Genomic DNA, 27,346 nt, shown 5'->3' with positions numbered 1-27,346 from the left:
AACAGCTTCTTCCCCTCTTCCATCAGGCAGCAGGTACAGGAGCCTGAAGACACACACTCAACAATTCAGGAACAGCTTCTTCCCCTCTGCCATCCGGGAGGAGGTACAGGAGCCTGAAGACACACACTCAACGATTCAGGAACAGCTTCTTCCCCTCTGCCATCCGGGAGGAGGTACAGGAGCCTGAAGACACACACTCAACGATTCAGGAACAGCTTCTTCCCCTCTTCCATCAGGCAGCAGGTACAGGAGCCTGAAGACACACACTCAACGATTCAGGAACAGCTTCTTCCCCTCTGCCATCCGGGAGGAGGTACAGGAGCCTGAAGACACACACTCAACGATTCAGGAACAGCTTCTTCCCCTCTGCCATCCGGGAGGAGGTACAGGAGCCTGAAGACACACACTCAACGATTCAGGAACAGCTTCTTCCCCTCTGCCATCCGGGAGGAGGTACAGGAGCCTGAAGACACACACTCAACGATTCAGGAACAGCTTCTTCCCCTCTTCCATCAGGCAGCAGGTACAGGAGCCTGAAGACACACACTCAACGATTCAGGAACAGCTTCTTCCCCTCTTCCGTCAGGCAGCAGGTACAGGAGCCTGAAGACACACACTCAACGATTCAGGAACAGCTTCTTCCCCTCTGCCATCCGGGAGGAGGTACAGGAGCCTGAAGACACACACTCAACGATTCAGGAACAGCTTCTTCCCCTCTGCCATCCGGGAGGAGGTACAGGAGCCTGAAGACACACACTCAACGATTCAGGAACAGCTTCTTCCCCTCTGCCGTTCAATTTCTGAATAGACAGTGAACCTATGAATACTAACTCACTATTTTTATTATTTCTGTTTTTATGCTATTTTTAATTTAACTACTGAATATATATATATATATACTCACTGCAATTCAGTTATTTATTTTTTCTATATTATCATGTATTGCATTGTACTGCTGCCGCTAAGTTAATTTCACTACATATGCCGGTAATATTAGACCTGATTCTGATTTATTTAACCTTGCCTTTAGATAACCGCTTTTTCTCTTTTATTTCAATGTTTGTACCTTATCACATTGTGAAACACAGTGAACTACATCATCTGTAGGGAGCATGCTCCATAACAAGGTTGTTTGTTTTCTTTCTCAGCTCAGGTTGGTAAAAGCTGAGTTAAGGGCACAGCCAAGTACACTCATTTTTGAATTGCGAGGAACTTTCAGACTATTCTAGTGGTGTTTAGTATTTTGGCTTTCTGAAGATTTTATGGATATTATTGTGTGGCCATAACTGTTTAATGCTATTGCGTAGTGACTTTGGGATGATATCAGTTGGAGTTATTACTACTGGGACAATGTATATCCTGTTCATATTCCATAGTCTTTCAATTTCCTCTTTTAATTCACTATATTTCTGGTGTTTTTCACTGATTGATTTCTGTATGTTATGTGTGCTTGGAATGGCTATATCTATTAAACAAGTTCTTCTTGCTAGTTTATCCTGTAATATCATATACAGACAGTTACTATGGATTGTCCTATCTGTAATAACTGATTGGTCACAATATAATTTGCCAGATTCTGACTCTAAATCTGGATCAGGCTTGTAATTATAGCAAGGTGTGGTGTCTTTTGTGAGTTTGTATTTTAAAACAAGACTTTGGTAAGTGACGCTTTGCCACTGAACTGTGCCTGTGCCCGTCCCAGGAAGTGTTAATCTGAGGGCATTCGTGGTTACATAATGATTGTTTTTTTTGGTAATTTGTCAGTTCAGTTCTTATTTTACTTTGTCAAAAGCAGTATCATTATCGCTGGAGGCTTTGGGACTTGTAGTTCAGCAGATCGGGACGCTGTGGCAGCGGCGGGCGGCGGGAGGGGAGCATTATGTGTGCGACTGCATCCTCCCAGAGTGTGTGGTGGGGGGTGGGTTACTACCATTAGCCGTAGTCCCGGTTGACGGAGCACCCACACTCTGAAGAACTGTCGCTCGGGGTCGCCCATGAATGTTGCGTCCCCCGGCTGTCTACGTGACACGCCAGTACGCGAGCCAGGGCTGATCTGCTGTCGGTGCGCCAGGCTCCCTGTCTCTCCACGCAGGAGCGGCAGAGACCGATACACCCTGGCCCCCGCAGCGCCGCAGGGGTCGCCCGTCAGCGTAGGTCTCCAGCTCCGGATTTTTCCCCTCGGGGTTTACTTCCGAAGCCGTCCCATCATTGGGTACAGCCGCAAGACAGCGGGAGATTTGAGATCAGAGTTTTCTTTCTCCAAGGTGAGCTGCCAACAGCGGCTGACGAGCCCCATCTGCCGGAGCAACTTGTTTTAAGGCGCCGATAAACCGCCTTTGCCCCTTCTCCTGTCGGTAGACACGGTTCCGCCGGGCTTAGTTGCTAAACCACACGTGAAGGCCGGGAGATGACTTGGTTGTCAGAGGCTGTTTGAGAGGAAAGCCATTGGGAGCATTTAATCCATAAAGGGGGCTTGTCACCACTCCCACCCCCGGCTCTGACAAGCTGAAGGAACCGAACTGGCCGACAGATCTCCTCCCGCCTCCTCTCAACAAAATGTGCCGGTGACCCGTTTTAAAATTAACAACTGACCGTACATCCACTATCAACGCGACGGGAGCTGCGTCGCCCCACACCCTCTCCCTCCCCCACACCCACACTGGGTTTCTGCCGGGAAAAGTCTTTCGCCCTTTAAACGCTGGTTCCTTGTCCGTTCCTCTCCCTGACCTCCCGTCGTTGTTACATCCCACAACTATTTTTAATTAAAGTACACTTCATTCATCATTTGAAACTTTACAAGAATAACACACACAAAATGCTGGATGAACTCAGCAAGTCAGACAGAATCTATGGAGAGGAATGCACAGTCGACGTTTCGGGCCGAGACCCCTCACCAGGACAAGAATAGACCCTGAAAAGCCTTCTCCGTCTCACATTCATACTGAACGCGTTAAGTGGTGTTCTGTAGGCTTTCTGAAGAATCCAATGACAGAGTGGAACCTGTGCGGGGTAGTTTTTAAAAGTGGGGGGGGGGGGGAGCCGTTGCGCTGGGACAATTCCCCACTCCCGACCTCGGTAGTCCGGGTCCAGCGGACCAAGTCGCCGTCACCAACTGGAGTCTGCGCTGTGTGACCGCGACACCTTCAGTGTCTCGCCATGCCCTTCCTCCTTCGTTCCCCCACCCCAACCCGCTCTCCAAAGCACGCTGCAGGACCAGCTCCCTCACCGCCGGGAACTCACTGTTGAAAGTGGTGTTGAATGACTGGGATTATTTAAAGCCAAGAGCCCATTTGCCATTCAGAATCACTTTATTATCGCCGGCATGTGTCGTGAAATTTGTTTCTGAATCGCTGAGCGTGTGTCTTCAGGCTTCTGTACCTCCTCCCTGACGGTAACAGTGAGAAAAGGGCTACGGCAATACTTGGGAGGGGGTCTTCCTCACTCAACTCGGCCCCTCCCACTACAGAAGCGGAAGACATCAACACAGTTGTCTCCCTCCCTCCTCGCTCCCCCGACACTCCCACCGTTGTAAATCCGCTGACCCTCAGCTCGCTGTCTGAAATCTCTCTCTGAAATCTAATACACCCGACTGACTCGCAGGGACTGAGAACGAGGGCGGGTTTCCCCGCTGTTACTGGCACCTTCACCGGCACTGCTACAGGGATCGATTAATGTTGAACCAAACCCCACACCAGTCATTATTTTTAAATATATCATTGTATGTTATAACCGTGTGCTTTCCCGCCATCGTTAACTTTATGCTGTGTACGTGTCGGTAACCTGTTTTGCCCCCCCCGGGTCCCGGAGGAACGCTGTGGGCTTGGCTGATTTCGGAAGAGTGGTTGAACGACAATTACACATTTGCACTTGAACAATTAAATTTGGAGAAACTTTCTGTCTCTCTCTCCTCCAGAATGGATCAGATCTGCTTCGCGGCCGTGGGAGGCGGCGGGATCGTGGGTTCCGGACTCTGGGTGTGTCCCCCGTAACTCGAGACCCTCCAAGGAGCCCCAGGCGGCTTACCCGCTCCACGCCCAGCGCTTTTTTTTTAACTCCCTCTCTCTCTCTGGGCGGTGGCCCGGCTCGGGATGAGGATTTAAAGAGGCGAGAAGGAGGTGGCCGCACACCAGTGGCTCGGTGTAAGGCCTGAGGAACAAGATGCAGACCAGCGTCAGAAGCAGCAGCAGCGGCGGTCAGAGCTGGGGGTCCCGCAGCATGTCCGGGGTCTCCTCAAGCAAGCGGGGAGGCAGTATGTACGGCTTCGGCCAGAGCCGAGCCTCCAGCTACGGCCTGGGCTCAGCCCTGGGCGCCGGCATGGTGTACGGATCCGGCGGCGGGTTCGGCAGCGGGTTAAGCATCGGGTTCGGCGGCAGGTTCAGCAGCGCGTCCGGCGGCGGGTACAGCATCTCCTCCGCCGCCTTGCTGAACGAGAAGCAGACCATGCAGGGCCTGAACGACCGGCTGGCGACGTACCTGGACCAGGTGCGCTCCCTGGAGAAGTCCAACGCCGAACTGGAGCTTCAGATCCGGGAGTACTACCAACAGGCGGGTCCCACCACCCGCGACTACAGCGAGTGCTGGGCCACCATCAAGGGCCTTCGCGACCAGGTAAGAGCCCGGAAAAAGCAACTCCCATTCCCCCCAGTGATTGTCAGTGTGTGTGTTTGTGTGTGTGTGTGTGTGTGTGTGTGTGTGTGTGTGTGTATGTGTGTGTATGTGTGTGTGTGTGTGTGTGTGTGTATGTGTGTGTTTGTGTGTGTGTGTGTATGTGTGTGTTTGTGTGTGTGTGTGTGGTGTGTGTGTGTGTGTGTGTGTGTGTGTGTATGTGTGTGTGTATGTGTGTGTGTGTGTGTATGTGTGAGTGTGTGTGTGTGGTGTGTGAGTGTGTGTGTGCCGGGGGAGGCGGGGAGATGTCAGGGTGCGAGGAGGTTGGCCATTAGACACCCGACCAGAACGGGGCCATTCAGCCCATCGAGTGTGGGCCGCCATTCCAGTCTGGCTAACCTTCTGTCCCTCTCAAATGAATCTTGGCGAAGTTACAGAGGTGGTTGGCCATTGCCTTTACGAGATGGGCGCCCCTAACCCCACCCCCGGCCAGTACCAATACTCTTCAGAGATTGTCTGCCTGGCGTCAGTGGTCACATCACCAGGACTTGTGACCGGCATCGACTGCTCATTCGACCGTCCACCACCTGATCTCACGGTTTCATGTGGACACGGTGGATGTGGGGAGGGGGCAAGGTGGGCTAACCACCTTGCCCAAGGGTGACCCCGCGGGCTGGCGGAGGGAAAGGGGCGCCTCGCCGCCCCTGAGGACCTCCCGCTTGAAGACTACCCAACCTGTCTGCGGCCGCCCGTAGTAAACGAGTTCTACACATTCGCCACCAACCCCGACCAAAGAAATTCCTCCTCGCCTCTATCCTCTGGTCTGAGGCCGTGCCCTCCGCAGAGAGGAGAACGTTAGGTGCGAGGGAAGGAATGGGGAAGGGCCGGGGCAGGGGGGTGAAGGATTGACTTTACTTCTCGCACGGCCATCGAAACGGGTCAACGTAGCGGGCCCTCGATTCACGTCTGTGCGATGCGGGAAGAAACCGGGAAAATCCACGTGGAAAAGGGGATCGAAGGCGAAAGGGGGACGGGCGGGGTGGAGGAGACAGAGAGAGAGTGGGAGGGGCTGGTGGAGAGGGAGGAGCTTGGTGGGGAGGGCAGGGTGGAGGAGGGAGGGGCTGGTGGAGGAAGAGGTAGCCCTGAGATAGACGGGGGCTGGGAGGAGAGAGGTAGGGGTTGAGGGGTTTAAGTTTAACCTTGCAAACCAGAAGCGGGCGGGACGGTGTGCCTGTGGTTCCCCACGTCCCCCTTGCTCCACCCGGTACACTTCCACCTCCTGTCTCCCACAGATCAACGACTTGATCCTGGCCAACTCCGGAATCATGCTCCAGGTGGACAACTCCAAACTGGCGGCGGAAGACTTCAAAGCCAAGTTAGTACCGAGCCTGCCGATGCGAGTTTTGGGTTCCAACTGACCGCGTCTGCCTCCTCCGGCCCCTTTCCCTTCCGCTGAAGGGCGGACAGTGGACCAACTGAGTCCTGCAGGTCGTCGTCTTCTTCTCCGGAAGTTTAATGGCGACTGGCGGACCAGAATAAGGTCCATTACCGCCAGCTACTGGACTGGAGTGTGGGGCCTAGAAACGGGAAGTAGACCCACCGTATTCTCCCCCTCCCTCCCCCCCGCAAAAAAAAACTGGAGTAATATTATAAAAGGCTCATGCTTTCCAGAAAGTCAAATACAATACAGTGACACTGGTATCCGAACAAACTTGGCATGTGAAACACTGACAGAGATCTCAATCTAACAATTGGAAGTTTCCTTTTCCCCCTCTTGGGAACAGAGAAGAGCAGACACAGGCGCTCAGACAAGCATAGGCTCACAGACAGACAGACACATACTGCACTGCCTCTCCTGGAGGAACTCAGCAAGTCAATCAGCATCTATGGAGAGAAATCAAAACTCTTTATTCCTCTCCACAGATGCCTCCCAACTTGTTGAGTTTGTCCAGCATTCTGTGTGTGTGGTTTGCTCTGCATTTACAATATCTGCAGAGTGTCTTGTGTGGTTGAAAATGACATAGACTATCGTTAACATAAAACTTCCTCCACAGATGCTGCTTGACCAGCACCTTGTGTTTCTTTTTGCTCCAGATTCTAACAGCTTTCCTGCCTCTCTGTTATAGTATGCAGCGAATTCAGAGGTTTGGCATGTAATGAGTTAACAAAGGGGTTGTCGACCAATCTCCGCTCAAACCTCCGACTTCATTTCCAGTGCTGTACCCCTCTGGATCCCATATTTTTTAATGCTTCACCGTGAGCCCCTCTGGAGCAAATGTTTTTGTTCTTCGTCTAAGCATAGGGGTGGAAAACAGGATAGAAATGGGGGGCTCATCTCCCATCCAAAAGGATGCTCCTCTATTCTGAGCCAATGCCCTCTGCTCCTATACTCCCCACCTATAGGAAACATCCTCTCCACATCCACTCTATCTGTGTCCTCTGATCCTAGACTCCCCCAATATAGGAAACATCCTCTCCACATCCACTCTATCTGTGCCCTCTGGTCTTAGACTCCCCCACTATAGGAAACATCCTCTCCACATCCACTCTATCTGTGTCCTCTGGTCTTAGACTCCACCACTATAAGAAACATCCTCTCCACATCCACTCTATCTGTGCCCTCTGGTCTTAGACCCCCCCACTATAGGAAACATCCTCTGCACATCCACTCTATCTGTGTCCTCTAGTCCTAGACTCCCCCACTATAGGAAACATCCTCTCCACATCCAGTCTATCTGTGTCCTCTGATCCTAGATTCCTCCCCGATAAGAAACATCCTCTCCTCATCCACTCTATCTCGGCCTTTCACCATTCGATGTGTTTAAATGAAGTCACCCCTCATTCTTCTGAATTCCTGTGAGTACAGGCCCAGATATCTTGTATAGTTTGGTGCAGGAAAAGCTTAACGACTTCAGCCCTGGCCACCGATGACCAAAATGTCCTGCTCTTTTCCCATCTCGATAGGTTTGAAACTGAGTTGTCCATCAGGATGTCCGTTGAGAACGATATCAATGGTCTGCGCACGATGTTGGATAACCTCACCCTCGTGAAGAGCCAGCTGGAGACCGAGATTGAGAACCTGAAGGAGGAGCTCATTTACATCAGGAAAAACCACGAAGATGTAAGCAATGGGCATATTTGCCCAAACATTGTGAGTCGTTTCTGTTCCGTGTCACTGCCGAGAATCAGAGGGTGAAATGGCTGCGTATTCTTCCTTCCTGCAGGAGCTCAGGAGCCTGAAGCCTCAGATGTCTGGTAATGTTTCTGTCGATGTCACAGCTGAAGACTCCGTGGACTTGCTCAAGGTTCTGGGAGAAATTCGGGCCAAGTATGAAGCCATGGTCAACCAGAACAAGGCAGAGGCCGACGATTGGTACAAGCAGCAGGTAACGGGGATCGTATTCCCAGAATCCGCGCAGAACAGGCCCTCCCGGTCCCTTCGAGCCCTGCGGCCCATCCACCCACCTGTTCACACGTCCAGGTGACCGCAGGGTATAGGGGCATATTCAGGCCATTCGGCCCGTGGCATCTTCTCTCCCAATTCATAATGGCCCATCCAATTTTCCTCTCAACCCGAATCTAGACAGAGGGCAATTTACCCTGAGCCCTTGCGTACTGCCCTGTCTTTGGAATACTGGAGCAAACTGGAGAAGTCGGAGATCTTGGGCAGAATGAGCAGCTGCCTCAGAGACACCGTTGGAATTCAACTACCCGGGCTGAAGCTCCCCCCACCCCACCCCACAAGATGTATTAGAACCTTGTCAGCCGTTACGGTGTCATCCCACCCCGATCTCTGCACCATCACACGATGACTCAACACCTAGCCCTTGCACCTGTCACCCTCAGAATTCCAGGTTTAAGCCCCACACGGAAAGGAGGAGGACATTCAGACCATCATGCTGGTTCTATCCCTTCACAGCCGATCCTCACTCAATCCCTCAGTGTCATCTTCTGTAGATTTAAAATTAACATTTGACACACGATCAGTTGTCAAGGCAGAAGAGAAATCAGATTCCTACACATCCATGTGTTTCCTGGTTTACTTTGCCCCTCTGGAGCCACTGGGCTGATCAGCTTCTTTCTGCGCTGTTTGAGTGGAAGACACGGTGACGATTCTCTGGAACATCCTGTCTCCAAACTTTAGACTCTGTCCCACCACCACAATTCAAGAAACATTTCCTCCCTAACCATCCCACTGGTTCCCAAATGATCAAATTATCCATTACCTTCCCCACCAGCGAGCAGGCAACTATAGCTTTTCCAACAGAACATCGAACATTACAGCAGAATACAGGGCACTCAGCCCATGAAGTTGTGCCAACCTTTTCACCTACACCAATATCAAACTAACCCATCCCTCCTCCATTTTTTCTTCCATCCATGTATCAATCTATAAGTTTCTTCCATGTCCCTACTAAATCTGCCTCTACCACCACCCTTGGTAACACATTCCTTGCACCCACCAATCCTGACGGATAGAAGTTGCCTCTGACATCCCGTCCTACACTCTCCGCCAGTCACCTTAAAATAATGCCCCCTTGTATTAGCCATTTCCACCCGGGGGGAAAAATTCTCTGGCTGTCCACTCGATCTGTGCCATTTACCATTGTGCACAATTCTGTCAAGCCTACTCTCATCCTCCTTCACTCCAAAGAGAAACATCCCAGCTCACTATCATCATAAGACATGCTCTCTAATCCAGGAAGCATCCTGGCAAATCTCCTCTGCACCCTCTCTAATCCAGGCAGCATCCTGCTGAATCTCCTCTGCACCCTCTCTAATCCAAGTAGCATCCTGGTGGATCTCCCTCTGCATCCTTCCCGCAATGAGATGACCAGAAATAAACACAATTCTCCAAGAGTTGTCTAACCACGGTTTTACGCTGTTGCAAGTCTATCCACTCTACCAGGTGACACTGAGGGTCCCCATACCTCTCCCCCTCCCCCATTCTCCCCAATTTCCTTCCTTGGGAAGCTTTATCACTATTCTTCATAACAAGATCATGCTCTCGTCTCACTGCTGCCATCAGGGAAAAGGTACGGGAGCCCCAGGACACACACCACCAGGTTCAGGGACAGTTATTACCCCTCAGCCATCAGGAAGGAAGTACAGGAGCCTCAGGACACACATCACCAGGTTCAAGAACAGTTATTGCCCCTCATCCATCAGGAAGCAGGTACAGGAGCCTCAGGACCCACACCACCAGGTTCAGGGACAGTTATTGCCCCTCAGCCATCAGGAAGCAGGTACAGGAGTCTCAGGATCCTCACCACCAGGTTCAGGAACAGTTATCACCCCTCAACCATCAACCATGAATCAGAGGGGATGACTTCACTTACCCCATCATTCAAATGCTCCCACAACCCTTCGGCTCGCAGAGGGCCCATCACCCCTACTGCAGAATCGGCAGCTGACAGCCGCTCACCAGAGTCCGATGTTGTGACCCAGTCTTTCAAGTTGTCCCCAGATGTATATCCCATTTTTTCCTTCCTCTCCCCGGGGTGAGGTCTTTGGAGCTACTGTAGGTCCCGGGATGGGGGAGTGTGGGGGTTTTAGACACGTGCCCGACGATAGCACCACCCCCAACAGACCTTTCACAGACGAGTTTTGGACATCAACAGTGTAGTTGTGTGGTACGTCTGGTTTGACAATAAAAATTTACTTTCAACTGTTTCAGTTTGCGGCTGTGCAACAGGAGATCAGCATCAAATCGGGTGCCATCGATGGGGAGAAATCCAGACTAACTGAACTGAGGCACAGCTGTCAGGGGCTGGAGACCGAGCTGAGCACGATGCAAAGCATTGTGAGTAACCCGCCGGGCTGGGCTGGTGGTGGGGGAGGCCAGGCAGCCACCCAGCTATTGATTGATTGATTGATTGATTATTCGCAAAGGTTGTATGTCCGCAAAGTGACGCAGGGTACAGGAGTGTCTGTACATGAGGTGACTCTGACAGGAATTAATAAAGTAGTGGTGACTGGGGGTGTGGAGGGGTGGGTCAGTGGGTGATTGGGGGAGTGGTGGGGTGGGTCAGTGGGTGATTGGGGGTGTGGAGGGGTGGGTCAATGGGTGATTGGGGGTGTGGAGGGGTGGGTCAGTGGGTGATTGGGTGTGTGGAGGGGTGGGTCAGTGGGCGATTGGGGGTGTGGAGGGGTGGGTCAGTGGGTGATTGGGACTGTGGAGGGGTGAGTCAGTTGGTGATTGAGGGTGTGGAGGGGTGGGTCAGTGGGTGATTGGGGGGTGTGGAGGGGTGGGTCAGTGGGTGATTGGGGGTGTGGAGGGGTTTGTTAGTGGGTGATTGGGGGTGTGGATGGGTGGGTCAGTGGGTGATTGGGGGTATGGAGGGGTGACTCAGTGGGTGATTGGGGGTGTGGCGGGGTGAGTCAGTGGATGATTGGGGGTGTGGTGGGGTGGGTCAGTGGGTGATTGGGGGTGTGGAGGGGTGGGTCAGTGTGTGATTGGGGGTGTGGAAGGGTTGGTCAATGGGTGATTGGGGTGTGTGAAGGTGTGGGTTATTGGGTGGAGGTGTTGATCAGCCTCACTGCTTGTTGGAAAGTCACTGTTTTTTGTGTCTGGAGGTCCTGGCGTGGATGCTACACATCTTCCACCGTGACAGGAGTGGGACACACAGTCCGGGAGCAGGGTGGGTGTGATCCTTAATGATGTTCCCGGCCCTGTTTCCGGCACCTTTCTGTATACGGATGGTGGGTAGGCTGGTGCCGGTGTATAGTTGGGTAATTTTGACTACCCATTGTCGCGTCTTCCTGTGTGCTGCCGGGCAGTTCCCGTGCCCAGCGGTGATGCAGTTTGTTCAGATGATCTCTACCGCGCGTCTGTAGAAGGACGGGAGTTCGGGTGGGTGCAGCCCGGTCACTGGAAATCCCCCTCTCACCGTCCACCTCTTGCTCCCAGATCAACTCGCTGGAGGGGAACCTGAACGAGGTTGACATGCGCTTCTCCGGCGAGAGGGCCAATCTGCAGATGACCATCAACGGTCTGGAAGGGGACTTGGGCGATCTCCGCGCCAAGATCCTGTCCATGAGCCAGGAGTACCAGCGGCTCCTGAACATAAAGAGCAGACTGGAGGCAGAAATTGAGACCTATCGCAGGCTGCTGGGCGGCTACGGGTAAGCAACTCGCCAGGCCAGACTCGAACCTGAATACAATCCAGTCCTAGAACATAGAACAGGACAGGCCCTTCGGCCCACAAAGTTGTGCCAAGCTTCTAACCTTCTGTAAGATCAATCCAACCCTTCCCTCCTGCATTTTCCCATTATCCCTGTCCCTATCTTAGAGATTCCTCAGTTCCCTAAATGCTTATGCCTCTCCCACTGCCCCTGTAGGGCATTCCAAATGCCTACCACTCTCTGTCAAAAAGAAACGCAACCTTTTACAACGCTCCCATACTTTCCTCCCCCTAAAAGGTGTGGCCCCTCATGTTACCATTTCTGCCCTGGGAAGAGACTCAGCTGTTGACAAGGAAGTAAAATAATACAATCGAGTAGATAAAAAACTCTACATAACAAAGTCTGATTAAAAAATGTACAATATACAAAAGAGGGCAAGTCGTGCAAATGTTGAGTAAAAGTAAATTAATACCGAGAACATGAGTTGTTGAGACCTTGAAAGTGAGTCCTGTAGGTTGTGGAAGAGTTGTAGTTCAGAGTTGGGCTGAGTGAAGTTCTTTTCAACCTGCTTCAGTACCCTGTTGGTTGAGAGGGTAATAGCTGTTCCTGAACCTGGTGCTGTGGGTCCTGAGGCTCCTGTGCCTCCTTCCTGATGGTTGAGGGGTAATAACTGTTCCTGAACCTGGTGGTGTGGGTCTTGGGGCTCCTGTACCTCCTTCCTGATGGTAGCAATGGCAAGGGAGCCTGGTCTGGATGGTGGGGGTCACTGATGACAGATGCTATTTTCTTCCTTGTAGATCTGCTCGATGGTGGGGTGGGCTTTGCCTGTGATGTGATGTGAGATGTGTGCTAAGGTTCTGTGGCAGGCAATATTTAATTGGAAGTCTTGACCTCCTCCCACTCCCCGCCCTTCCCGTAGTGCAAGGTCACACTCTGCCCCTTTGTTTTTCAGGGGTCAGTCTTCTGGCCAAGTGTCAAGCAAGTCAACTATACAGAAGACGGTGGTTAAGGAAGAAAGAAGTAAGTAGGCCGTCTTACCGTGTCTGCACGGCACAGTCAGTCTGAAAAAGTTTGGTCATGTGCTCAAAATCCTGGAGGAACTCAGCAGGTCGGGCAGCGACCAAAGGATGTTTCCTATAGTTGCGGAGTCTAGGACCAAAGGACACAGATAGAGTGGATGTGGAGAGGATGTTTCCTATAGTGGGGGAGTCTAGGACCAGAGGACACAGATGGAGTGGATGTGGAGAGGATGTTTCCTATAGTGGGGGAGTTTAGGACCAGAGGACACAGATGGAGTGGACGTGGGGAGGATGTTTCCTATAGTGGAGGAATCTGGGACCAGAGGGCACAGCCTCAGAATACAAGTATGTATCTTCAGAACAGGGAAGAGGAGGAATTTGTTCAGCCTGGGGGCAGTGAGTCTGTGAAATTCATTCCCACAGACAACTGCAGTGGCTAAGTCATTTGGTATATTTAAGATCATTTGGTACATCAAACAGAATTAGGCGCATTATTTCTGCTTTAAGTCTACCCCAATAACTTGACGTCCACAGCCATCTGTGGCAACGAATCCCACAGATTCACCGTGCAGTATTTCATGAAACTGGAGGCTGATAGATCCTTCATTAGTCAGAGTGTCAAAGGATACAGGGAGAAGGCAGGAGAACGGGGTTGAGAGGGATAGTAAATCAACCATGATGGGATGGCTGTGCAGACTCGATGGGCTGAATAGCCCAAATCTGCTCCTGTGTCTGATGGTCTTGTGACTGCTGATTGGTGACTGTATCAGGCGACCGTCCTGTGAGATCTCTGACTGACTGTTTTTCATTTCAGAGCCCATTGTTTCAACCCAGACCAAGACGTTTACCGTGGTGGAGAAGGTTGTGGACGGGAAAGTGGTGTCTTCTCGTATGCAGGAGATGAATTAATCAAGATGGCAGAGGGGCCTTGGAAAACGACAGGGGAGACTTCCGTGCACGGCTTTAAACAGATATCAAGTGGTTTTTTTGCTTTCTGTATCTCTGAGACGTGAATAAAGGCTTTGAAAACCAGCCATATTGAGGAGTCTGTTCTGTACTCCAACACTTTCCAAACAGCCACTGACCCCATCTCTCGGCTGAGACCTTGTGAGGTTACAGAGTCATAGACCACAGAAACAGGCCCTTCAGCCCATCTAGTCCCTGCTGGACTATTAATCACATCGAACTGCTCCAGGACCACAACCCTCCATACAGCTCCCATCCAGGTACCCATCCAAACCTCTCTTAAGTGTCACAATCGAACATGCATCCAGCACTTGCGCCTTCCACACTCTCACCACCCTCTGGAGTGAAGAAGATTTTCCCACCCCACCCCATGTTCCCCTTAGAAAACCACATTTCAACCCGCACACAAAGCACTGGAGCAACTCGTCAGGGCAGGCCAGCGTTTCGGCCAATGAACAAGCAGCTGACGCGTCGGGCTGGGATCCTTCTTCGGGACTGGAAGTGAAGGGGCAAGGAGGACGGCTGGAAGGTGATAAGCTGGTCAGGTGGGAAAGGTGAAGGGCTGAAGAGGAAGGGGTCCGATAGGTGTAACCCTTGGGCTCAGCCAGCACGTGTTCGTGTGGGGGAAAACAACTCCTGGCCCCGCAAAAGCCGAGACATCTCCTTAATCTGGACAGAGGGTTAGTAAAGAAAAAAGTGCCATTTTAAGGAAAAAAGTCTATTGCGCATCGTTGGAACTCACTGTCCATTCATTTGTTCCCATCGACCTCCGAGCATAGCCGACCCTCGGACCCTCGCTCCTCAGTCCACTCCATCCAGGGGTCTTCCGATTCTATCCATCCGTGTCCTCGCTCTCCATCGCTCCACAATGAGAGACCGCGAAAATCTCTCTTCCAGACTCACAAGAAACAATAACATTTCTCCCATTGGATAAGGTACATTCCAAAGCCCCGTTATCTCGAGCCATAACCCAAACGTCGCTGCTACAGAGAAACCATTCCCTTGCCCATGGAACATTACACAGAAGCCGTTACATTAGCCTCAGCAGTAAAATATTTGCATAGGGAAAGGGAGAGGACCACATGAGAAAGGGGAGGAGGAGAGGACCCAGGGGAGAGGTGGAAATGGGCCTGAGTGGGGAATACAAGACGGGAGAGGGAGGGATTATTATTTTATTTTTATCAGAGGTTTGAGAAATCGTTGTTCCTTTTTTCATTTATAACCTTTTCCATTTTTGATGTGAGTAAATCTATTTTAATTTATTCAATCACAAGTGCACATTGAGATAATATAGAAAATAATTTGGCACTCAAATAGATGTTAATGTGCAATTGTAATTCCACCCTGTTAAACTAAATAGTGGTAATAGTAGTTATAAACAATATTAATAATAGTAGTTGAATACTAATTTCCATGTATCTCTTCTGGTCCATTTCTTTCTGGTCCAAAATTTCCCCAGTTCTTTTCTTTACTTGTGTTAATTCCACATTTTCCAAAAAAAGCAGTAAACATTTGAGCCAAGGGTGCTTACGTTAACACTGTTACTACGTTGGTGAGACAAACAGCATAAACCATTGGGACAGTCATCTAACGTCTGCTCGCACTGGGGTTATAAATTCAATCCATTTATTCCAAATAAGATAGAATTTCTCCTTTTGAATTCTCAGAGAGTAGGTCATCTTTTCCATTTTAAATATTTCCAAAATAATTTCATGCCAGTCTTCTAGTGTAGGTGATGTTGGATTAAACCACTTCCTGGTGATCGATTTCTTACTTGCCGCGAAAAGGGCCTGCAGCAGCTTTATATCTTTCTTCTGTTCCAAAAACAATACATGCCCCAAGTAGAGAGTCTCAAAGTTCAGAGGTATCTGAGTCTTAAATACCTTAACTAATGTTCTCTGAATGACTTCCCAATATAAACTTAATTTAGGGCAATCCTAAAAAGTATGGAAATGATTTTCCTCCTTGGAGCCACACCTTCTCCAACACGCCACGTTTGTGTCCTTATATTTTTCCTGGTGTGGGGTCTTGAAGTACCTTCAAATATTTTTCCAGCAATGTTCGGAGAGATCGACGTTCATCACACCATCAGGTTGGAGACTTTTGCTCCTCCACCCTGAATGTGGACTCATCCCGGCACAAGAGGAGGCTGCGGACCGACAAATCGAGATGGAAATCGAAACTAAAACGTTGGCACTGCACAGGGTTGGGTCAGTGGGTGATTGGGGGTGAGGAGGGGTGGGTCAGTGGGTGATTGGGGGTGTGGAGGGGTGGGTCAGTGGGTGATTGGGGCCGCGGAGGGGTGGGTCAGTTGTTGATTGGGGGTGTGGACGGTTGGGTCAGAGGGTGATTGGGGGTGTGGAGGGGTGGGTCAGTGATTGATTGGGGGTGTGGAGGGGTGGATCGGTGAGTGATTGAGGGTGTGGAGGGGTAGGTCAGTGGGTGATCGGGGGTGTGGAGGGGTGGGTTAGTGGGTGATTGGGGGTGTGGAGGGGTGCGTCAGTGGGTGATCGGGGGTGTGGAGGGGTGGGACTGTGGGTGACTGGGGGTGAGGAGGGGTGGGTCAGTGGGTGATTGGGGGTGTGGAGGAGTGGGTCAGTGGGTGATTGGGGCCGCGGAGGGGTGGGTCAGTTGGTGATTGGGGGTGTGGACGGGTGGGTCAGAGGGTGATTGGGAGTGTGGAGGGGTGGGTCAGTGATTGATTGGGGGTGTGGAGGGGTGGATCGGTGAGTGATTGAGGGTGTGGAGGGGTGGGTCAGTGGGTGATCGGGGGTGTGGAGGGGTGGGTTAGTGGGTGATTGGGGGTGTGGAGGGGTGCGTCAGTGGGTGATCGGGGGTGTGGAGGGGTGGGATAGTGGTTGAGTGAGTGTGTGCAGGGTTGGGTCAGTGGGTGATTGGGGGTGTGGAGGGGTGGGTCAGTAGGTGATTGGGGGCGTGGAGGGGCGGGTCAGTGGGTGATTGGGGGTGTGAAGGGGTGCGTCGGTGGGTGATTGGGGGTGTGGAGGGGTGGGTTAGTGGGTGATTGGGGGTGTGGAGGGGTGGGTCAAGGGGTGATTGGGGGTGTGGAGGGGTGGGTCAGTGGGTGATTGGGGGTGTGGAGGGGTGGGTCAGTGGGTGATTGGGGGTGTGGAGGGGTGGGTCAGTAGGTGATTGGGGGTGTGGAGGGGCAGGTCAGTGGGTGATTGGGGGTGTGGAGGAGTGGGTCGGTGGGTGATTAGGGGTGTGGAGGGGTGTGACGGTGGGTGATTGGGGCTGGGTCAGTGGGTGATTGGGGGTGTGGAGAGGTGGGTCGCTGGGTGATTGGGGGTGTGGAGCGGTGGGTCAGTGGGTGATTGGAACTGTGGAGGGGTGGGTCAGTGGGTGATTGGGTGTGTGGAGGGGTGGGTTGGTGGGTGATTGGGGGTTTGAAGGGGTGGGTCAGAGGGTGATTGGGGGTGTGGAGGGGCGGGTCAGTGAATGATTGGGGGTGAGGAGGGTTCGGTCAGTGGGTGATCGGGGGTGTGGAGGGGTGGGTCAGTGGGTGATTGGGTGTGTGGAGGGGTGGGTCAGTGGGTGATTGGGGGTGTGGAGGGGTGGGTCGGTGGGTGATTTGGGGTGTGGAGGGTTGTGTCGGTGGGTGATTGGGGCTGGGTCAGTGGGTGATTGGGGGTGTGGAGAGGTGGGTCGCTGGGTGATTGGGGGTGTGGAGGGGTGCGTCAGTGGGTGATTGGAACTGTGGAGGGGTGGGTCAGTGGGTGATTGGGTGTGTGGAGGGGTGGGTTGGTGGGTGATTGGGGGTGTGAAGGGGTGGGTCAGTGGGTGATTGGGGGTGTGGAGGGGTGGGTAGGTGGGTGATTGGGGGTGTGGAGGGGTGGGTCTGAGGGTGATTGAGGGTGTGGAGGTGTGGGTCAGAGGGTGATTGTGGGTGTGTAGGGGTGGGTCAGTGGGTGATTGCGACTGTACAGGGTAGGGTCAGTGGGTAATTGGGGATGTTGAGGGGTGGGTCAGTGGGTGATCCGGGGTGTGGAGGGGTGGGTTAGTGGGTGATTGGGGGTGTGGAGGGGTGGGTCAGGGGGTGATTGGGGGTGTGGAGGGGTGGAACACTGTGTGATTGGGGGTGTGGAGGGGTGGGTCAGTGGGTGATTCGGGGTGTGGAGGGGTGGGTCAGTGAGTAATTGGGACTGTGGAGGGGTGGGTCTGAGGGTGATTGAGGGTGTGGAGGTGTGGGTCAGAGGGTGATTGTGGGTGTGTAGGGGTGGGTCAGTGGGTGATTGCGACTGTACAGGGTAGGGTCAGTGGGTAATTGGGGATGTTGAGAGGTGGGTCAGTGGGTGATCCGGGGTGTGGAGGGGTGGGTTAGAGGGTGATTGGGGGTGTGGAGGGGTGGGTCAGGGGGTGATTGGGGGTGTGGAGGGGTGGAACACTGTGTGATTGGGGGTGTGGAGGGGTGGGTCAGTGGGTGATTCGGGGTGTGGAGGGGTGGGTCAGTGAGTAATTGGGACTGTGGAGGGGTGGGTCAGTGGGTGATTTGGGGTGTGGAGGGGTGGCTCGGTGGGTGATTGGGGGTGTGGAGGTGGGTCAGTGGGTGATTGGGGGTGTGGAGGGCTGGGTCAGTGGGTGATTGGGTTGTGGAGGGGTGGGTCAGTGGGTGATTGGGTGTGTGGAGGGGTGGGTCAGTGGGTGATTGGGGGTGTGTGTGAAGGGGTGGGTCGGTGGGTGATTGGGGTTGTGGAGGGCTGTGTTGGTGGGTGATTGGGGGTGTGGATGGGTGGGTCAGTGGGTGATTGGGGGTGTGGAGGTGTGGGTCACAGGGTGCTTGTGGGTCTGGAGGGGTGGGTCAGTGGGTGATTGCGACTGAACAGGGTTGGGTCAGATGGTGATTGGGGGTGTGGAGGGGTGGGTCAGAGGGTGATTGGGGATGTGGAGGAGTGGGTCAGTGGGTGATTGGGGCTGTGGAGGGGTGGGTCAGTGGGTGATTCGGGGTTTGGAGGGGTGGGTCAGAAGGTGATTCGGGGTGTGAAGGGGTGGTTCAGTGATGATTGGGTCTGTGGAGGGGTGGGTCAGTGAGTAATTGGGACTGTGGAGGGGTGGGTCAGTGGGTGGTAGGGGGCGTGGAGTAGTGGGTCAGTGGGTGATTGGGGGTGTGGAGGTGGGTCAGTGGGTGATTGGGGGTGTGGACGGGTGTGTCAGAGGGTGATTGGGGGTGTGGAGGGTTGAGTCAGTGGGTGATTGGGGGTGTGGAGGGGTGGGTCAGTGGGTGATCGGAACTGTGGAGGGGTGGGTCAGTGGGTGATTGGGGGTGTGGAGGGGTGGGTCAGTGGGTGATTGGCGGTGTGGAGGGATGGGTCAGTGGGTGATTGGGGGTGTGGAGGTGGGTCAGTGGGTGATTGGGAGTGTGGAGGGGTGGGTCAGTGGGTGATTGGGGGTGTGGAGGGGTGGGTCAGTGGGTGATTGGGGGTGTGGAGGTGGGTCAGTGGGTGATTGGGGGTGTGGAAGGGTGGGTCAATGGGTGATTGGGGGTGTGGAGGGGTGCGTCAGAGGGTGATTGGGGGTGTGGCGTGGTGGGTCAGTGCGTGACTGGGGGTGTGGAGGGGTGGGTCAGAGGGTGATTGGGACTGTGGACGGGAGGGTCAGTGGGTGATTGGGAGTGTGGAGAGGCGTGTCGGTGTGTGATTGGGGGTGTGGAGCGTTGAGTCAGTGGGTGATTGGGGGTGTGGAGGGGTGGGTCAGTGAGTAATTGAGACTGTGGAGGGGTGGGTCAGTGAGTAATTGAGACTGTGGAGGGGTGGGTCAGTGAGTAATTGGGACTGTGGAGGGGTGGGTCAGTGGGTGATTGGGGGTGTGGAGGGGTGGGTCAGTGGGTGATTGGGGGTGTGGAGGTGGGTCAGTGGGTGATTGGGGGTGTGGACGGGTGTGTCAGTGGGTGATTGGGGGTGTGGAGGGTTCAGTCAGTGGGTGATTGGGGGTGTGGAGGGGTGGGTCAGTGGGTGATCGGAACTGTGGAGGGGTGGGTCAGTGGGTGATTGGGGGTGTGGAGGGGTGGGTCAGTGGGTGATTGGGGGTGTGGAGGGATGGGTCAGTGGGTGATTGGGGGTGTGGAGGTGGGTCAGTGGGTGATTGGGAGTGTGGAGGGGTGGGTCAGTGGCTGATTGGGGGTGTGGAGGGGTGGGTCAGTGGGTGATTGGGGGTGTGGATGTGGGTCAGTGGGTGATTGGGGGTGTTGAGGGGTGGGTCAGTGTGTGATTCGGGGTGTGGAGGGGTGGGTCAGTGGGTGATTTGGGGTGTGGAGGGGTGGGTCGTTGGGTGATTGGGGGTGTGGAGGGGTGGGTCAGAGTGTGATTGGGGGTGTGGCGTGGTGTGTCAGTGGGTGATTGGGGGTGTGGAGGGGTGGATCAGTGGGTGATTGGGACTGTGGACGGGAGTGTCAGTGGGTGATTGGGAGTGTGGAGAGGCGTGTCGGTGTGTGATCGGGGGTGTGAAAAGGCTGGGTCAGTGGGACATTGGGGGTGTGGACGGGTGTGTCAGTGGGTGATTGGGGGTGTGGAGCGTCGAGTCAGTGGGTGATTGGGGGTGTGGAGGGTTGGGTCAGTGGGTGATCGGAACTGTGGAGGGGTGGGTCAGTGGGTGATTGGGGGTGTGGAGGGGTGGGTCAGTGGGTGATTGGGGGTGTGGAGGGGTGGGTCAGTGGGTGATTGGGGGTGTGGAGGGGTGTGTCAATGGGTGATTGGAGGTATGGAGGGGTGGGTCAGTGGGTGATTGGGGGTGTTGAGGGGTGGGTCAGTGGGTGATTGGGGGTGTGGAGGGGTGGGTCAATGGGTGATTGGAGGTTTGGAGGGGTGGGTCAGTGGCTGATTGGGGGTGTTGAGGGGTGGGTCAGTGGGAGATTCGGGTTGTGGAGGGGTGGGTCAGTGGGTGTTTTGGGGTGTGGAGGGGTGGGTCGTTGGGTGATTTGGGGTGTGGAGGGGTGGGTCAGTGGGTGATTGGGGGTGTTGAGGGGTGGGTCAGTGGGAGATTCGGGGTGTGGAGGGGTGGGTCAGTGGGTGTTTTGGGGTGTGGAGGGGTGGGTCGTTGGGTGATTGGGGGTGTGGTGGGGTGGGTCAGAGGGTGATTGGGGGTGTGGCGTGGTGGGTCAGTGGGTGACTGGGGGTGTGGAGGGGTGGGTCTGTGGGTGATTGTGACTGTGGACGGGAGGGTCAGAGGGTGATTGGGAGTGTGGAGGGGCGTGTCTGTGTGTGATTGGGGGTGTGGAGGGCTGGGTCAGTGGGACATTGTGGTGTGGACGGGTGTGTCAGTGGGTGATTGGGGGTGTGGAGCGTTGAGTCAGTGGGTGATTGAGGGTGTGGAGGGGTGGGTCAGTGGGTGATCGGAACTGTGGAGGGGTGGGTCAGTGGGTGATTGGGGGTGTGGAGGGGTGGGTCAGTGGGTGATTGGGGGTGTGGAGGGGTGGGTCAGTGGGTGATTGGGGGTGTGGAGGGGTGGGTCAGTGGGTGATTGGGGGTGTGGACGGGTGTGTCAGTGTGTGATTGGGGGTGTGGAGGGTTCAGTCAGTGGGTGATTGGGGGTGTGGAGGGGTGGGTCAGTGGGTGATCGGAACTGTGGAGGGGTGGGTCAGTGGGTGATTGGGGGTGTGGAGGGGTGGGTCAGTGGGTGATTGGGGGTGTGGAGGGATGGGTCAGTGGGTGATTGGGGGTGTGGAGGTGGGTCAGTGGGTGATTGGGAGTGTGGAGGGGTGGGTCAGTGGCTGATTGGGGTGTGGAGGGGTGGGTCAGTGGCTGATTGGGGGTGTGGATGTGGGTCAGTGGGTGATTGGGGGTGTGGAGGGGTGGGTCAATGGGTGATTGGAGGTTTGGAGGGGTGGGTCAGTGGGTGATTGGGGGTGTTGAGGGGTGGGTCAGTGTGTGATTCGGGTTGTGGAGGGGTGGGTCAGTGGGTGATTTGGGGTGTGGAGGGGTGGGTCGTTGGGTGATTGGGGGTGTGGAGGGGTGGGTCAGAGTGTGATTGGGGGTGTGGCGTGGTGGGTCAGTGGGTGATTGGGGGTGTGGAGGGGTGGGTCAGTGGGTGATTGGGAGTGTGGAGAGGCGTGTCGGTGTGTGATTGGGGGTGTGAAGGGCTGGGTCAGTGGGACATTGGGGGTGTGGACGGGTGTGTCAGTGGGTGATTGGGGGTGTGGAGCGTTGAGTCAGTGGGTGATTGGGGGTGTGGAGGGTTGGGTCAGTGGGTGATCGGAACTGTGGAGGGGTGGGTCAGTGGGTGATTGGGGGTGTGGAGGGGTGGGTCAGTGGGTGATTGGGGGTGTGGAGGGGTGGGTCAGTGGGTGATTGGGGGTGTGGAGGGGTGTGTCAATGGGTGATTGGAGGTTTGGAGGGGTGGGTCAGTGGGTGATTGGGGGTGTGGAGGGGTGGGTCGTTGGGTGATTTGGGGTGTGGAGGGGTGGGTCAGTGGGTGATTGGGGGTGTTGAGGGGTGGGTCAGTGGGAGATTCGGGGTGTGGAGGGGTGGGTCAGTGGGTGTTTTGGGGTGTGGAGGGGTGGGTCGTTGGGTGATTGGGGGTGTGGTGGGGTGGGTCAGAGGGTGATTGGGGGTGTGGCGTGGTGGGTCAGTGGTTGACTGGGGGTGTGGAGGGGTGGGTCTGTGGGTGATTGTGACTGTGGACGGGAGGGTCAGTGGGTGATTGGGAGTGTGGAGGGGCGTGTCTGTGTGTGATTGGGGGTGTGGAGGGCTGGGTCAGTGGGACATTGGGGGTGTGGACGGGTGTGTCAGTGGGTGATTGGGGGTGTGGAGCGTTGAGTCAGTGGGTGATTGAGGGTGTGGAGGGGTGGGTCTGTGGGTGATCGGAACTGTGGACGGGTGGGTCAGTGGGTGATTGGGGGTGTGGAGGGGTGGGTCAGTGGGTGATTGGGGGTGTGGAGGGGTGGGTCAGTGGGTGATTGGGGGTGTGGAGGGGTGGGTCAGTGGGTGATTGGGGGTGTGGAGGGGTGGGTCAGTGGGTGATTCGGGGTGTGGAGGGGTGGGTCAGTGGGTGATTGGGGGTGTGGAGGGATGGGTCAGTGGGTGATTGGGGGTGTGGAGGTGGGTCAGTGGGTGATTGGGAGTGTGGAGGTGTGGGTCAGTGGCTGATTGGGGTGTGGAGGGGTGGGTCAGTGGCTGATTGGGGGTGTGGATGTGGGTCAGTGGGTGATTGGGGGTGTGGAGGGGTGGGTCAATGGGTGATTGGAGGTTTGGAGGGGTGGGTCAGTGGGTGATTGGGGGTGTTGAGGGGTGGGTCAGTGTGTGATTCGGGGTGTGGAGGGGTGGGTCAGTGGGTGATTTGGGGTGTGGAGGGGTGGGTCGTTGGGTGATTGGGGGTGTGGAGGGGTGGGTCAGAGTGTGATTGGGGGTGTGGCGTGGTGGGTCAGTGGGTGATTGGGGGTGTGGAGGGGTGGGTCAGTGGGTGATTGGGACTGTGGACGGGAGTGTCAGTGGGTGATTGGGAGTGTGGAGAGGCGTGTCGGTGTGTGATTGGGGGTGTGAAGGGCTGGGTCAGTGGGACATTGGGGGTGTGGACGGGTGTGTCAGTGGGTGATTGGGGGTGTGGAGCGTTGAGTCAGTGGGTGATTGGGGGTGTGGAGGGTTGGGTCAGTGGGTGATCGGAACTGTGGAGGGGTGGGTCAGTGGGTGATTGGGGGTGAGGAGGGGTGGGTCAGTGGGTGATTGGGGGTGTGGAGGGGTGGGTCAGTGGGTGATTGGGGGTGTGGAGGGGTGTGTCAATGGGTGATAGGAGGTTTGGAGGGGTGGGTCAGTGGGTGATTGGGGGTGTTGAGGGGTGGGTCAGTGGGTGATTGGGGGTGTGGAGGGGTGGGTCAATGGGTGATTGGAGGTTTGGAGGGGTGGGTCAGTGGGTGATTGGGGGTGTTGAGGGGTTGGTCAGTGGGAGATTCGGGTTGTGGAGGGGTGGGTCAGTGGGTGTTTTGGGGTGTGGAGGGGTGGGTCGTTGGGTGATTTGGGGTGTGGAGGGGTGGGTCAGTGGGTGATTGGGGGTGTTGAGGGGTGGGTCAGTGGGAGATTCGGGGTGTGGAGGGGTGGGTCAGTGGGTGTTTTGGGGTGTGGAGGGGTGGGTCGTTGGGTGATTGGGGGTGTGGTGGGGTGGGTCAGAGGGTGATTGGGGGTGTGGCGTGGTGGGTCAGTGGTTGACTGGGGGTGTGGAGGGGTGGGTCTGTGGGTGATTGTGACTGTGGACGGGAGGGTCAGTGGGTGATTGGGAGTGTGGAGGGGCGTGTCTGTGTGTGATTGGGGGTGTGGAGGGCTGGGTCAGTGGGACATTGGGGGTGTGGACGGGTGTGTCAGTGGGTGATTGGGGGTGTGGAGCGTTGAGTCAGTGGGTGATTGAGGGTGTGGAGGGGTGGGTCAGTGGGTGATCGGAACTGTGGACGGGTGGGTCAGTGGGTGATTGGGGGTGTGGAGGGGTGGGTCAGTGGGTGATTGGGGGTGTGGAGGGGTGGGTCAGTGGGTGATTGGGGGTGTGGAGGGGTGGGTCAGTGGGTGATTGGGGGTGTGGAGGGGTGGGTCAGTGGGTGATTCGGGGTGTGGAGGGGTGGGTCAGTGGGTGATTCGGGGTGTGAAGGGGTGCTTCAGTGATGATTGGGTCTGTGGAGGGGTGGGTCAGTGAGTAATTGGGACTGTGGAGGGGTGGGTCAGTGGGTGGTAGGGGGCGTGGAGTAGTGGATCAGTGGGTGATTGGGGGTGTGGAGGTGGGTCTGTGGGTGATTGGGGGTGTGGACGGGTGTGTCAGTGTGTGATTGGGGGTGTGGAGGGTTCAGTCAGTGGGTGATTGGGGGTGTGGAGGGGTGGGTCAGTGGGTGATCGGAACTGTGGAGGGGTGGGTCAGTGGGTGATTGGGGGTGTGGTGGGGTGGGTCAGTGGATGATTGGGGGTGTGGAGGGATGGGTCAGTGGGTGATTGGGGGTGTGGAGGTGGGTCAGTGGGTGATTGGGAGTGTGGAGGGGTGTGTCCGTTGGTGATTGGGGGTGTGGAGTGGTGGGTCAGTGGGTGATTGGGGATGTGGAGGTGGGTCAGTGGGTGATTGGGGGTGTGGAGGGGTGGGTCAATGGGTGATTGGAGGATTGGAGGGGTGGGTCAGTGGGTGATTGGTGGTGTTGAGGGGTGGGTCTGTGGGTGATTCGGGGTGTGGAGGGGTGGGTCAGTGGGTGATTTGGGGTGTGGAGGGGTGTGTCGTTGGGTGATTGGGGGTGTGGAGGGGTGGGTCAGAGGGTGATTGGGGGTGTGGCGTGGTGGGTCAGTGGGTGACTGGGGGTGTGGAGGGGTGGGTCAGTGGGTGATTGGGACTGTGGACGGGAGGGTCAGTGGGTGATTGGGAGTGTGGAGAGGCGTGTCGGTGTGTGATTGGGGGTGTGGAGAACTGGGTCAGTGGGACATTGGGGGTGTGGACGGGTGTGTCAGTGGGTGATTGGGGGTGTGGTGCGTTGAGTCAGTGGGTGATTGGGGGTGTGGAGGGGTGGGTCAGTGGGTGATCGGAACTGTGGAGGGGTGGGTCAGTGGGTGATTGGGGGTGTGGAGGGGTGGGTCAGTGTGTGATCGGGGGTGTGGAGGGGTGTGTCAGTGGGTGATTGGGGGTGTGGAGGGGTGGGTCAATGGGTGATTGGAGGTTTGGAGGGGTGTGTCAGTGGGTGATTAGGGGTGTTGAGCGGTGGGTCAGTTGTTGATTCGGGGTGTGGAGGGGTGGGTCAGTTCGTGACTGGGGGTGTGGAGGGGTGGGTCAGTGGGTGATTGGGGGTGTTGAGGGGTGGGTCAGTGGGAGATTCGGGTTGTGGAGTTGTGGGTCAGTGGGTGATTGGAGGTTTGGAGGGGTGCGTCAGTGGGTGATTGGGAGTGTGGAGGGCTGGGTCAGTGGGTGATTGGGGGTGTAGAGGGTTTGGTCAGTGGGTGATTGCGGGTGTGGAGGTGTGGGTCATTGGGTGGTCGGGGGTGTGGAGGGCTGGGTCGGTCGGTTATTGGGGGTGTGGAGGGGTGTGTCGGTCGGTGATTGGTGGTGTGGAGTGGTAGGTCAGTGGGTGATTGGGGGTGTTGAGGGGTGAGTCAATTGGTGATCGTGCTTGTGGAGGGGTGGGTCAGCGGGTGATTGTGGATGTGGAGGGGTGGGTTAGCGGGTGATTGTGGGAGTGGAGGGTGTGTCAGTGAGTGATTGGGAGTGTGGAGGGGTGGGTTAGTGGGTGATTGGAGGTGTGGCGGGGTTGGTCATTGTGTGATCGGGGGTGTGGCGGGGTGGATCAGTGGGTGATCGGGGGTGTGGAGGGGTGTGTCTGTGGGTGATTGTGGGTGTGGAGTGGTGGGTCGTTGGTGATTGGGGGTGTGGAGTGGTGGGTCGTTGGGTGATTGGGGGTGTGGATGGGTGGGTCGGTGGGTGATCGCGGGTGTGGAGGGTTGGGTCACTGGGTTGTTGTGGGTGTGGTGGTGTAGGTCAGTGGGTTAATGGGGGAGTGTTGAGGGTTGGGTCAGTGAGTGATTCGGGGTGTGGAGGGGTGGGTCAGTGAGTGATCGGGGGTGTGGAGGGGTGTGTCTGTGGGTGATTGGGTGTCTGGAGTGTGGGTCGTTGGTGATTGGGGATGTGGAGGGGTGGGTCAGTGGGTGATTGCGGGTGTGGAGTGTTGGGTTACTGGGTGATTGGGGATGTGGAGGGGTTGGTCAATGTGTGATCAGGGGTGTGGAGGGGTGGGTCAGTGGGTGATTGGGTGTGTGGAGGGGTGGGTCAGTGGGTGTTTGGGGGTGTGGAGGTTGGTCAGTGGGTGATTGGGGGTGTGGAGCGGTGGGTTAGCGGGTGATTGTGGGTGTGGAGGGGTGTGTCGGTGGGTGATTGGGAATGTGGAGGAGTGGGTTAGTGGGTGATTGGGGGTGTGGTGGGGTTGGTCATTGTGTGATCGGAGGTGTGGAGGGGTGGGTCAGTGGGTGATCGGGGGTGTGGAGGGGTGTGTCTGTGGGTGATTGTGGGTGTGGAGTGGTGGGTCGTTGGTGATTGGGGGTGTGGAGTGGTGGGTCGTTGGGTGATTGGGGGTGTGGATGGGTGGGTCGGTGGGTGATCGCGGGTGTGGAGGGTTGGGTCACTGGGTTGTTGTGGGTGTGGTGGTGTAGGTCAGTGGGTTAATGGGGGAGTGTTGAGGGTTGGGTCAGTGAGTGATTCGGGGTGTGGAGGGGTGGGTCAGTGAGTGATCGGGGGTGTGGAGGGGTGTGTCTGTGGGTGATTGGGTGTCTGGAGTGGTGGGTCGTTAGTGATTGGGGATGTGGAGGGGTGGGTCAGTGGGTGATTGCGGGTGTGGAGTGTTGGGTTACTGGGTGATTGGGGATGTGGAGGGGTTGGTCAATGTGTGATCAGGGGTGTGGAGGGGTGGGTCAGTGGGTGATTGGGTGTGTGGAGGGGTGGGTCAGTGGGTGTTTGGGGGTGTGGAGGTTGGTCAGTGGGTGATTGGGGGTGTGGAGCGGTGGGTCAGTGGGTGATTGAGGGTGTGGAGGATTAGGTCAGTGGGTGATTAGGGGTGTGGTGGGGTGGGTCAATGCGTGATTGGTTGTGTGGAGGGGTGCGTCAGTGGGTGATTGGGAGTGTGGAGGGCTGGGTCAGTGGGTGATTGGGGGTGTGGAGGGTTGGGTCAGTGGGTGATAAGGGGT

At 55.6% G+C, this 27,346-nt stretch overlaps 1 protein-coding gene across 1 annotated transcript; it reads left to right on the top strand.

The window, feature by feature from the left end:
* Window positions 1-4,212: 4,212 nt before the first annotated feature.
* LOC140191364 (keratin, type I cytoskeletal 19-like) lies at window positions 4,213-13,703 on the top strand. Its single transcript, XM_072248707.1, has 8 exons — window positions 4,213-4,608; window positions 5,898-5,980; window positions 7,570-7,726; window positions 7,830-7,991; window positions 10,283-10,408; window positions 11,516-11,730; window positions 12,683-12,750; window positions 13,564-13,703. Exons 1-8 carry the CDS (start codon window positions 4,216-4,218, stop codon window positions 13,656-13,658), a joined length of 1,299 nt encoding a protein of 432 aa, XP_072104808.1. The 5' UTR covers window positions 4,213-4,215; the 3' UTR covers window positions 13,659-13,703.
* The last annotated feature ends 13,643 nt before the right edge of the window (window positions 13,704-27,346 follow it).

The sequence above is a fragment of the Mobula birostris genome, chromosome X (assembly GCF_030028105.1).
Source record: "Mobula birostris isolate sMobBir1 chromosome X, sMobBir1.hap1, whole genome shotgun sequence".
Taxonomy (NCBI): domain Eukaryota; kingdom Metazoa; phylum Chordata; class Chondrichthyes; order Myliobatiformes; family Myliobatidae; genus Mobula; species Mobula birostris.
This window is presented reverse-complemented; position numbering and strand designations above follow the sequence as displayed.

Coding starts and splice junctions, on each gene's coding strand:
- LOC140191364 (XM_072248707.1), top strand. CDS start 4,216: ATGTCCGGGGTCTCCTCAAGCAAGCGGGGAGGCAGTATGTACGGCTTC. Junction 4,609..5,897: donor TCAAGGGCCTTCGCGACCAG/GTAAGAGCCCGG, acceptor TGTCTCCCACAG/ATCAACGACTTGATCCTGGC. Junction 7,992..10,282: donor ACGATTGGTACAAGCAGCAG/GTAACGGGGATC, acceptor CAACTGTTTCAG/TTTGCGGCTGTGCAACAGGA.